Source organism: Grammomys surdaster, unplaced genomic scaffold, assembly GCF_004785775.1.
Source record: "Grammomys surdaster isolate TR1022 unplaced genomic scaffold, NIH_TR_1.0 130, whole genome shotgun sequence".
Classification (NCBI taxonomy): domain Eukaryota; kingdom Metazoa; phylum Chordata; class Mammalia; order Rodentia; family Muridae; genus Grammomys; species Grammomys surdaster.
In genome coordinates, this window is record NW_021604588.1 from 2,636,553 (window position 1) to 2,648,483 (window position 11,931).

Genomic DNA, 11,931 nt, shown 5'->3' on the forward strand with positions numbered 1-11,931 from the left:
CCTATTGATTAGTGACTACCCCTAGCCCACTGAGGAAGGGGGACAGTTAGATTCCTTTAGTGAAAGAGTAGCAATGGAAAATGTGGGCCTCTTTTAAAACCACTACCCTAAAGAACAGCGCACCATTTCACAGTGTTGTGGATTTGGTCGTTTTGCAGGGGTTAGGGCCTGAGATGTCACAATGATAGGCAGCGTGCTCTCCAAAACCACACAAGTTCTAGCCTTCTGTTCCATTAGGTAGCAGTGAGGAACTGAGATTGCTAAACGCTGAGTACAATGAGAACGCTCTGGGTGATCTATCTGGGTGGGCTCAATGTGATCATGAGGGTCTTTAAGAGAAACCCAAAGGGAGGTGAGATGTGTTAGCTCAGACAACTTGAGACAGATCCTACCAGCTATAGCTGGCTTTGAGGATGGGAGGCAGGTGTTAAGTCTAGGAAAGATAAGGGCGGGTTCTCCCCCAAAGTTTCCTTCCAGCAGTAAAGGAAAGTCTCAGTGACACTCATTTCTTGTTTGTTGCTGTAAGTCATTCCAGTTGTGGTGACTTTAATGGGGAAGAGCAGGACAAGGCGGGACAAGGCGGGACAAGGCGGGCTCTGCCGTCTCTGGTTTGCCTCCGGTTTGTTTGGTTTCCGTGCTTTCTTATGGATACTGTACAATGTATAGCATGTGGCATGTGTTTACCATAGCTCCTTTCACACTACAAACTCTTTGGAATAATGAGGCCCACGTTGTGCTTTGGCTTTTGTTTCCAAAATGTGCATCCAAGGCACTGAATGTGTTTGTGTTACTCTGTTGTCATTACAAAGCTGGCTGATTAACAAGCTGTCTACAAGGGGAAGCATTCAGCAAAGTAAAAAGATGGAAGGGCTGGTGTGCAGTGGATACAGAGGCCTGTCAAACCAAAGCCAGAGAGTAAGACTCACCATGGGATAAGCACTAAATTACCATTTTCTCATTCCAGGCTAGCAATCGGTTTTATCTTTTCTTACTTAGGGACTTGAGGTGGGCATAGCTTGTTTGTTTGTTTGTTTGTTTAAGGCAGGGCCTCATCGTGTAGCTCTGGCTGGCCTAGAAATCACTCTGTAGATCAAGCTGGCCTTGAACTCATAAAAATCACCTACTTCTGTCTCCCACGTCATCCCAGAAAGCACCACCATACCCAGCTCATCTCCAATTTGTAAAGGTCTTTGAAAGGACATTGCTTTTTTGGAGTATAGGGAGGGAGGGAAGAACTAAAAACCGTCATGGGGGAAAGTAGGCGAACCTCACCAGAACCCAAGAAGATCACCAAATTGCTCAGTGATAACACCTCAGAGGGGAGCAACACAGTCCCGTCAGACCTGAGGCTCAGAGGTTGCCTTTATTAGCCATGACATCCAGAAACATTGAAGGAGCTGAGGTTGTGGGGGATCAGTAGGTAGAGCAGCAGGTGGGTGTTTTGAGTCTATACAGGCTGATGCTTTATATTTTGGGGGTTCCTTGGGGCTATGACCTGGAACTCTTTAGGGCTCAGTGGAATGGGGAGAGCCAAGCCTCAGATCACTCAGAATGTTCGACTAGCCAACAGAGAGAGGAAGAGGATTTGGGGTTTGAAATATGCTGATTTAGAACAAAAAAAAACAAAAACAAAAACAAAGTAATGCTCCAGGCACCTAAATGTTGGGCCGGTACTCATAATGGTGACAGTCTTTTTGCTTTAAACAAAATTCTTTAATCTCCAGGTGGAAGCCTGGGCAGGGGTGGGGGTTGGAGGGTGTTTAAGAGGGCAGAAGACCCTGCTGTGCAGCTCATGGGAGTCAGGAGGTGATGAACCAGAGCTGTTGGGGGCTCCATGGTTCTGCTACGTCGGAAGCACATACTCCATCTCGTCAAACTTGAAATACAGATAAATCAGAAAGCAGCTCCAGACGACAAGTGTGAAAAAGGCGCCCAGGCATGGTGTGAAGGTCTCCTGCTGTGTAGAAGAAATGTGGGGGACCTGGGGCCGGGCTGAGGCTGCTGTTAAAGGTATACCCTCCCCACCAAGTAAGCTTGTGGACAGCAACCTTAACCTTGGCCACCCAAATCCTCTTTCCTGGTGTCACATCCTCTATGGTTGTGCTGGGTGGCAGAATCCACTTACAGTCCCTATTCCCTGTACAACCACAGATGGGGTTTGCTGCAAAAGGAAGTTGAAGCCTACTCCCTTTGGGATAACAAGACACCCAACTGAGAGAAGGCACTTCTTGTATGGATCTACCTACCCCCAATTGCAGTTGGTCTTTAGGGCACACAACAAACATTTCTCCTGCAGAGGACAGAAACGGCACAAGAAAGATCATTTTTTCTTGGTTCGAGTTGGCCAGCCTGCTGGGCACCTCATCAGGCTTTGCTACAGGAAACGACAGAGTAACTGAGCAGAACTCGGGAGCAGGCACTTCCAAGAGTTGACTGCACAACTGTGGCTTATGACTCACCACGGCCTAGAGAGCAAGGCAACTGCAGAAGGGTTCTAGACTAAGGGATGCATCCAAGGGCCGGCAATAGGGTGAGACAAGAATTCTTGGGAAGTCAGAACAGGAGCACCCCAGGGCTCCAGAGCCCGTACTGAGGGTGGGTGGGCAGGAATTCACTTACGCAGCAACTCTGGCATGAATGGAGGGGCTCCAGTAGATTAGTTGTTGTTTTTGGTGGCACCACCATCTTGTCACCAGCCAAAGGTACTCCATCGGGTTCTTCCATGATCGTGACCTGGGAGCCTTTGTCCATCTTTCCTATCTGCTCCATTTTCTGCTGCTCCTTTGGTTTGTTTGGAGAGGGACTGGTGGGTCGGGAGGGGGGCAGAGATTTGGGGAGACTGTTTCTACCAGTACACATGTGCATGGAAGATCTTGACTTCTAGCCATTGTCATGGTAGAGTCGAGATAGTTCCTTGAGGAGGGCACTCTCTGAGACCCCTGTGCACTGAGCCAAGTGAAGGGAGGAGTCTTTAGGGATGAGGAGGACACTTACAGCTTGTTGTTCTTCTGAATATTAATTAGAACATCCATCCTTGCATCCATATCCTGCTGCATCTCCTTCAAGAGAGAACCCAAGGCTGGAACCCCTCTCCTGGAGAGCTCAGAGACCCCTCCTCCCTCCGAGCCACTTCTGCCTCACACTTTGTAGGAATCCTCTCTAGACTTGGCTGAGGGGGTGAATGGAACATGCCCCTGACAGTCACCTTCCACCCAATTCCATGATGAGACCACAGGCAGAGGCATACCAGCCTGACCATGGCCTCTAGGCCAGCCAGAGGCCAGAGGATGTTCTGCCTGACCCCAGGTATGAGGCTTTGAGTTGATGCCTCTGAGACAGTGCAGCTAAGAAAGTACGTTGTGACCTCAAGGACTCGTTGACTTCAGTGTTCGACACACACACACACCCTTTGTAAACAACACTGCTGTAGTAAAAAGACCAAAAAATAAAACAAGCAAAGCCAAGCTACAGCTGAGAAGGCTCCTCAGTGGCCAAGGGGTCACTCGTGCAGAAGACCTAGCTCCCAGCATGCACGTCAGGAAGCTCACACACTGCCTGTGACTCTCCATCCAGGGGATCCAACGCTTCCGGCCACCTTGTGCTTTTGCCCCTCTCCACCAACACACACACACACCACACATCACACACACATCACACACACATCACACACATCTCACACACACACACATCTCACACACATCACACACATGACACACATCACATACACAAACACACATCACACACACACATCACACACACATCACATATACACACATCACACACACATCACACACATCACACACATCACATACACAAACACACATACATACACATCACATATACACACATCACACACACATCACACACATCACACACACATCACACACATCACACACACACACAGATTCACACGTTCACACACTAATTTAAAATAATAAAAATAAACCATAAAAATGAAATAGAAGACAGTAGTTAAAAGAAGACAGCTCATTTATTATTCACCGAGAACTAAGAAAGTAAAAATAACCTACGGAAAATAATAACAGACACGAAGAAACCCTAGGGTGTAGAAGCTGTAACTGACAGGATTCACTGTGAACAGAACTGGGTGTGCACTGGTTGTCATAAAATATGAATAAACAATAATTTCCTTCAAGTGAAAGCGATTCTAACGTAAAAAGACTCTGAGCCCGTTTGATCTGATGTAGAAAGCTGACAAGCACTCGCACCGCGGGAGGGGGGAGGTGTCCTGAGGAGGACAGCTCTGTGAGTATTTGTAAACCTTAACATACGTGGGAATAGCATCAAAAATCTCCTTCCGGTCAGACACGTCCCTCAGGCTGAGCACACCCTGGCGCCCTTTACTCCTAGTCTCACCCAATCTCTCCTCCTCTTCTAAATCAGCCCACATCCTCGCTCTAATTGTCCTTTTCTCCACAGCCTCTGTCCATCCTGGTGGAAACCCTGGTGTCACCATGGACACGCAAGACGTCACTATCCCGAATCTGTCACCAAGAACCACCATGTCTCCTTTGACTTCTCCCCTCTTCCCTGGGCCCCCTTTCCGTGCCCCCTGTATCACAGCTGGGGGAGGTCTCAGACCTTCCCCATCTGCGCGTACCTCCCAGGCCACCTTGCCAGCAGCTGCTCCCCGTCCGTCCGTTCTTTAGGAATCTCCTGAGATGAGTCTCACTGTGTCAGCTGTTTCTAAAAGCCCGTCATTGTTCACTGTGTGGCTATGCAGTTTTATTTTTCGTTTCCCCCCAGATGACCCTACCCGTGGCTGGTCTCCCCATGGACTGGGAAACACAGCCATCCCCCTGCTGTGCCCAAGCTGTCTCCTGCCTGAAATAGCTTTCTTTGTGCCTTTCCATACCCAGAGTGGCTACTGATAAAATGTTTATGGTGTTTGCATGTTAATATAGAAATAGCACATGCCCTTTGCAAAAACACAAGATAAAACAGGAGAATATTTTTTAAAAAATGAACCTTCTAGCCTGCCCCTCAAGACCTTTGTTTTGTTTTTGTTTTTGTTTTTGTTTTTGTTTTTGTTTTATTTCTTCCCAATCTTTTTCCTATATATTTACTTACATTTTTACCTAGTTGAGATTAGCCTATTAATCTTACTCATATTTCATGACAAGCATTCTTTATAAGCTTTGCCTTTAATAGATCCTAATAGTAATGTATGGATAAACCATAATTCAACTACTCCTCTATTGCTGGAAATTGTGGTTGCACCTGTTTGCTATTATCAATAATTCTGAATTGAACATACTTATGCTGACAGTTTTAAATAGTCTCATGGTGTAAATACTGAGAAACAGAATTTCATCAGTGGTGCCTATTTTTAATATTCCATTTTTCAATAGATTAATATTCTTATCAATAGTTTATTGTCATAAATCCACAGTGCTTATTTCAGTATGATGGTTACATTACTTAGGTTTTTTAGCTGTTGTGTGTTCGGTGGGGGATGTGTATTGTCCAGGGGCTTCCCAAGGGTGGACACATCAGATCCCCCTGGTGCTGGAGTTATGGGTAGTTGTGAGACACCCAGTGTGGGTGCTGGGAACCAAACTGAGACGTCATGCAAGAGCAGTGGCTTGAGCCCTCAGCCATCCCTCCAGCCCTAGCTACCTGATATTTAGTGGCATAGACCTCATAGTGTGGGGGCAGAGCTGCCTGTGTGCTTTGTGCCTTTGTTCTGTTTTCACTAGCTTGTCTGTCCAAGCCCATTTTCTCATTTATTTCCCATTGTTTTATATGAGATCTATATTTTATAGGTTAAAAAACATTTATCCCTTACCACATTTATGGAAATCTATTTCCTCAAACTGTTTTTGAATTCTGTATATGGCTTTTTTCCCATCCTTAATTCTTTAAAAAATGTTTATATAGGCAAATATATCAATATTTTGACATTTCATCCATTAGATTTATAAACCTTACTGGTTTTTATTTTTTAAATTTACTTTATAGGCCAGTTCAGCTAACATTGCTAGTGGATTGGTTTTTTTCTCACAGAGTCAAACAATGTTCTTATGTCATTACATATCCCTTTTCTTCTGACATTTGTGAACCACTCTTTATCACAGAATTGAATCCAGCTCAGTGGTCCAGTGACTGCCTAGCTTTGTGAGACCCTAGGATCCAACCCATGTACTACCAAAAAGATCACCTTTATCATATTAAAAACCCTATGGAAATATGGTTCTCGGCCTTGAAGAAATTTAAATTATTGCTTGCTGGGACCTCACCCTCAAAAATACTGATCTGTGTGTTATGAGGAATCCTGAGTTTAAGGGGGTGTGAGGCGTTAAGACAGGACTCTCTGACCTCATGTCAATGTACAGGTTGATGGATGTGTTCGTTTTTAAAAATGGAGGACCTGGTTTGCGTCTGAGAGCACACATTCAGATCCTGTGCGAAGCCGCCAAGTGTGGGAGGTGAGCCTGCAATACAGCACTCGGGGGGTAAGGAAGGAGTAATCAAAAGTTGGAGGCCAGCATGTGTTTCAAAGACTATCTTAATGTGTATATGTGCCTCTACATACACACATACATAGACAAATATAGATACACACATACACATTTTTAAATCATCTGTGGTACCTAAACAACTCCACCTTGAAGATGTTTTTGTTCAGGATGGAGTTTGGGTGTATGGATGTTTTTAATATGCTCCTGGGGGATTCTTAGGATATCTGTCCTAAGAGTCAAAGAAGCCATCCTAGAATTATGGACACGCATTCATTTCTCTGCTTATCCCTGACCACCCTGATCTGACGGCTGTGGGACTATCATGAATTTTAATTATCTGCTAAGCCTGGTGTCCCTTAGAAGACTTGAAAACACTCGAGCCATTGCCCTTTGGCTGTTCATACATCTATACCAGGGATTCTCAAGCTTCTACTGGGGGGAACTCAGGCCCTATATGAATGTTCACACCTGGAGCTCTTGTTTCATGTTATTCTGAAACAGACTATCGTTTGCAAACCGTTGCTCCGTGGTCCGAATTATCCTTCTTGTTTTCTGAGTCAAAGGGGACCACACCGGGCCTTCGGTACGTTCATCCTAAGCTCCCAACATAATCATCAAGCCTTAAGGCTCACATTTCCTCTAAGGACTTCTCTCCTAACCCCCACACTCACTCATTACTCCTACTTCTGAATCTCTAACAGACAGCCTGTAACTTAGCATCCAATTCTATATAGCGGGTTACAGATACCTCAAGGGCAGGGGGCTGGCTTCTCTTCCATCGTTTCCCAGGTAACCCATGGAAGGCATACAGTGAAAGCTTACCTTCATAATTTCTACAAACTCATGAAGTTTATCAAAATCTTGGTCCATTAGATCCTTTATCTAATGAGGAAGAAAAGCATGCTTTAACAAGGCACAAAGTGTGTTATTGATGCCAGCCAGAGAACCTTCTGGGCATTTTAAGTAAAGGATAGCAGCTAGATATTGGGAAGAGATGGATAATAGGCTATATAACCCACTTTATTTCCGAGAAGTCTATGAAGGGTCAAGGGTACAGGTGCCACCAAGCCATTGCTATCGTCAGCTTTGACAGGGCTTCCCTGTAGAGCTCAGACCACAGCTTGAATCAACACTTTCTTGCTTGTGCCCTGTTCCCTCAGTAAGTTATTGGTGATCTATCATAGAAATAAGATGCATAAAGAAGATAGGTAATCTGTGACTGTCTCCAAATTCCTAGTTAGCCTTTCTTCACTCTTACTGCCTCAGTTACATTACTACCAACTTTTGCACACTAGGGAGGAGTCCTTAATCAATTGAAAAGTGGGCTCAGGAACAGAAGAAGTAAGAATGTTCTACTCTGATCAGGGTTGAAACACTATGGGGGCCAGGTTCAAGTTAGGTTTTCTGCTTTTCCACAAAAGTCCTGTAATTCCATTTGCCTCAAAGCTCTGCTTCTCTTCTCTAGCTGAAGCCTTATCCTGTTACCTGTTTTATCTCTTCCATTTTTTCTGTGAGTTCTTCTCTCACCTCCCTCAGTTCATTCTGGGGAAATAAATGTGAGACACACGGTGAAGTCGACAAGGGCAGGTCCTTGGAGCACTATGAAATAGAGGAAAGGAAAGGACTGTGGAAGCCCTGCAGAGGAGACACACTGAAAAGAGCATAGCTTTGGAAGGCTTGCCTAAAAAACCCAGCCTAAACCTAGAAATAGCAGACAAGTTGTCAAACGATATTTGATCACCATAGTGTGAAACTGGAGACTGTGACATTTACTGAAAATACAGTTTTCTAGTTGTGGTGTGGTTCAGCCCTAAGCACACACCTTTAATCGCTCTGTCTGGAATAGAGATGCACCCTTAGTACACACCTTTAATCCCAAACAATGAAGGGAAAGTTAGTTTATAGACGGTGGCACAGTGATGTCTAATTGAGTGGCAGACAAAGTGAGGAATCAGAGAAAGATTTGACAGAATAGGATATGCCAAACTCTCATGAGAAGAGAGGGGAAAGGGAAGCCACTTAAGAGAGCAGTGCAGAGAGAGAACAAGCTAGACACAAGTAAAGACAGAATGGGCTGGAGAATGAGAAGAAGCCAGAAGATTAGAGCAGATTGCTAGAGTTAGTTTGAGGCCAAGCAGAGCAATTCAGGAGAGGCTGGAAGAGAGAATCCAGATTGAATCAGTCAGCTTGGAGAGGAGTTTCAGCCAAAACAGCTGAATTGAACCAGCCAGCCAGAGTTCAGAAGGAACTAGAAAAGGATGAGCTTATTTAGCATAAGTCTCACAGGCTAAAAACATTCTAAGCCTAGATAAAATTGTATGGAGGCTAGAAGCTTCCAGGACTAGGCATAGGTTTGCAGACTAAGGCAGTAAGCCTTGGAGATGACAATTACATCTGGAGAATAAAAGTGGTTTTTTTTGTTTTGTTTTGTTTTTTGTTTGTTTGTTTGTTTTACAACAAATAAAAAGGGTCCCTCAGTAAAAATAAATCTTCAAAACTATCAGTTTCCAGGAAGATAATCACTGAAAGGGTAATTCATACTAAAGAGACACAATGGGGCTGGAGATGCCTTAGCAGTTAAGAAGGATTGCTGCTCTATCAGAGGACCTGCGTTCCATTCCCAACACCAACATCTGGAGGCTTATAACTACTTGAAACTCCAACTTTACACTGGCAAAACATGCATGCGTGCACGCACACACACACACACGAGAGAGAGAGAGAGAGAGAGAGAGAGAGAGAGAGAGAGAGAGAGAGAGAGAGGCTAGAGATAATACAGGGATTAGCGCCCAGGCCAGTTGATTTTGTTGTTAAAGTAATGAGACAGCTAGTAACACCAAAATAAAGGCTTTGCTAATGACTTAATTTGGATAATTACACACAAAAATGAGTTGGAGAACATGCGTGACTTTAGAAAGTATACATTAAAAATTTAGGTAAACTTAACTCTCAAATGGTTCAGAAAATGTATGATGTCGTTAATTCTGGGTATCCATGGAGGATTAACCAATTCTCCCTCAGGACTTTCTGTGATGAAGGCCAAGGGAAGAGCCCAGGAGAGAGAGAGAGATACGGTCAGACACCTGCCCACTATCCAGAGAGGGGAGGCCTGAAGTATCCAGAGCAGTGCCTCAGTACCTGAGGGGAATCCTGCAGATACCCAAATCTGCCAGTGCTGGCATCCGCTCCATACCTTCCCATACATTGAAATCATCCCTGGATCCCTTAAATATACAATGCAAGTAAATGCTATGCAAAGGATTGTTATACTGTCTTGTTTAGAACGTGATGGAAAAATATCTGTAATGTTTTACCAAATATTTTTAATCACAGGTTGGTTCAGTTAAAGGCATGGAGGACTGTGTGTGTATTGTATGTATGTTTCTGTGTACACATGTGTGCGTAGAAAGGAAAACAGAAACAGAGAATAAAGTGATCGATAAACTGGCAGTGTTGGCAGGAGCTGGGTGAAATGCGTACTAGAATCCATTACGCCATTCTTTGCAAGCTCTGGGTAATTCAGATAGTTTCAGACTAACAGGTTTAAAAAAATAAGACCTGGAGTGAGTGAAGTCTCCAGGCTGCAAGTGCCAGCCAGTAGGTACCAACACTCAGAAGTTAGCTGGCTGGTCACCCCTTCACCATGCTGATCTGTCCCTAAGCCGTGTGGGCCCAAACACTGACCTTCAGCTCCCGAGTCATCCCTTTTTTGATGAATAGCCCTTCTTGTTTAGATCCTTTGAAATCATATATCTGTGGATCGAAACAGAAACACAGAAGCCCTGGAAACAGCAATGTGGGCGGGATTATGGAGGCTAGCGAGATCACTCTGAATCCTGTGCCTCCCTGGAGACAGGACACACAGAAAAGCTGGTGGCCCTGCCTGCGCAGAAGTCCCCTCCACCCTTTTCTGTCCTCGGTGGGTTCAGTGTGCTCCACTCCTCCCTCGGCTCAGTGGCCCTCAACATTTCCTGCCCTCCTGCTCCCCTACACAGCCAAGCCTCTTCCCACCTCAGCTGCTGTTTCCCTCCATCTAGAAGGTTCTTTCTCAGACTCTGCTTTGCCAGCATCTAGTTCTTGTGTACTTGCTTCAGGGGAGGCCTTTCCCAATGTGTCTGAAACAAGCCACCCCTGTCTCCTAATACTCATCCTCAGTGTCAAAGGCAACACAGCTGACATTCTAGGTTGTTTGTGTATCTGATTGGTTGCCGGGGTGAAGAATTATGAAGACAAGGAACTTAACTCTTTTATGTACCCCAACACGTAGGCTAGGCTTTGGCCACCAAGAATAGAAGCTGACCCTGTCTCCAGTGACCTCCCCATGGATCTCAGGCCTGGCTGCTAGAATAACTTCAAAATAGCTTACTTGTGTCAGCTCTGGCTTTAGTTCCATCCAAACGGCCTTGTAGTTCTTTTTCTGCAGAGAGAAGAGGCCACAGTTGGCCATGTATCAGGATTGGGGGAAGATCCCCAGTAACCAACTCTGTGATCTGCATTTAAGTACAGGCTCACATGGCCCCAGCATGCTGCCTGCTTCTGGCCACTGAACCTGGTCTTCTCATCTGTCTCTAACGAGCATGTGTGTAACCATCCAGCAGATAGAGAAAGTACTTCTGGATAACTTTTAGGAAAGCCCCAGAAGGTTATTTCAAGACACTGACCTGGGTTCTAATCTCAGCTGTCCCCTCTTTTAAGACCAATGTGAGTATCTTACTTAGTGCCAGGGCCTCCATTTCCTCATCTATAAAGTGGGCCTAATCTATCAAGGTTATTTTGAGTCTTAGATCCACCAGTTAGACACAGGCCTTGGCAGGGACCTGGACTATGAGCAGTCATGAAGATTGGTAGATCTTACATGGGAGTAGTGTGGGCCTCTTTCCTTCCCACCCCAAAGCTAGGAACCACTTTCACACCTATTCCAGGAAAGAGGCTGCTTTGTCCCCTTAATAAAGAAAGAAAGTTGGAAGGCTCACAGGATGGCTTCCAGTGGCCTCTCTGTCCTGCCTCCATTCAGCAGGAGCCCACAGAGGTCCCACTGTGCCCAGCAATACTCTTCCTTTACCAGGTTAGTTTTCTTCAGTTCTGCCTTCTTGGCTGACATGATGGAAGGGCGAGGTGTTCTTCAACTTCCCAACCTCCCCACAACAGTCCCTTGGGACTAGGCCACACCGTCCTATGTAACTTACAGGCTTAGGCAAGGACAGGCTGACCACCTCTTTGTATGCGGAACAGCTGAGGTCACAATGCCTGCACTCGTATGCTGGCCTAGAGTGTTGCCAGCTTTGGGTCTGTCTGCTGTTGCCCCTGAGACAAAAGGCTCTTACCAGGTTCCAAAGCCAAAAGGCCTTAAGCCTGGGAATGCTGAGGACCTCAGCCAACCATTTGGAAGCACGGACACACTGTGATGTGTGATGGTGTATATGTGCTTGGCCCAGGGTGTGGCACTATT

General features: G+C 45.4%; 1 protein-coding gene across 5 annotated transcripts; it reads right to left on the reverse strand.

The window, feature by feature from the left end:
• Window positions 1-1,696: 1,696 nt before the first annotated feature.
• Tex35 (testis expressed 35) lies at window positions 1,697-11,690 on the reverse strand. Of its 5 annotated transcripts, none has more exons than XM_028757761.1 (9): window positions 11,669-11,690; window positions 10,849-10,899; window positions 10,167-10,235; window positions 7,968-8,024; window positions 7,305-7,364; window positions 2,995-3,059; window positions 2,620-2,803; window positions 2,247-2,290; window positions 1,697-1,954 (listed from the first exon to the last, which is right to left on the reverse strand). In XM_028757761.1, the coding sequence occupies exons 2-9, from the start codon at window positions 10,873-10,875 to the stop codon at window positions 1,894-1,896; spliced, it is 567 nt and encodes a 188-aa protein (XP_028613594.1). In that variant the 5' UTR covers window positions 10,876-10,899; window positions 11,669-11,690; the 3' UTR covers window positions 1,697-1,893. The 5 variants fall into 5 exon arrangements, with proteins under 5 accessions (XP_028613594.1, XP_028613584.1, XP_028613569.1 ...); XM_028757751.1 differs by having other exon boundaries at window positions 1,697-1,957; XM_028757736.1 differs by lacking the exon at window positions 11,669-11,690 and adding an exon at window positions 11,545-11,666.
• Between the last annotated feature and the right edge of the window lie 241 nt (window positions 11,691-11,931).

Bases quoted from the DNA above. Each gene is read 5' to 3' on its own strand.
- Tex35 (XM_028757727.1), bottom strand. From the start codon at position 11,583: ATGTCAGCCAAGAAGGCAGAACTGAAGAAAACTAACCTG. The intron at 8,025-10,166 runs GTCAGTGTTTGG...TTATTTCCCCAG, and splicing joins GGATGACTCGGGAGCTGAAG to AATGAACTGAGGGAGGTGAG. The intron at 3,060-7,304 runs GTAAGCTTTCAC...TCTCTCTTGAAG, and splicing joins AGTTTGTAGAAATTATGAAG to GAGATGCAGCAGGATATGGA.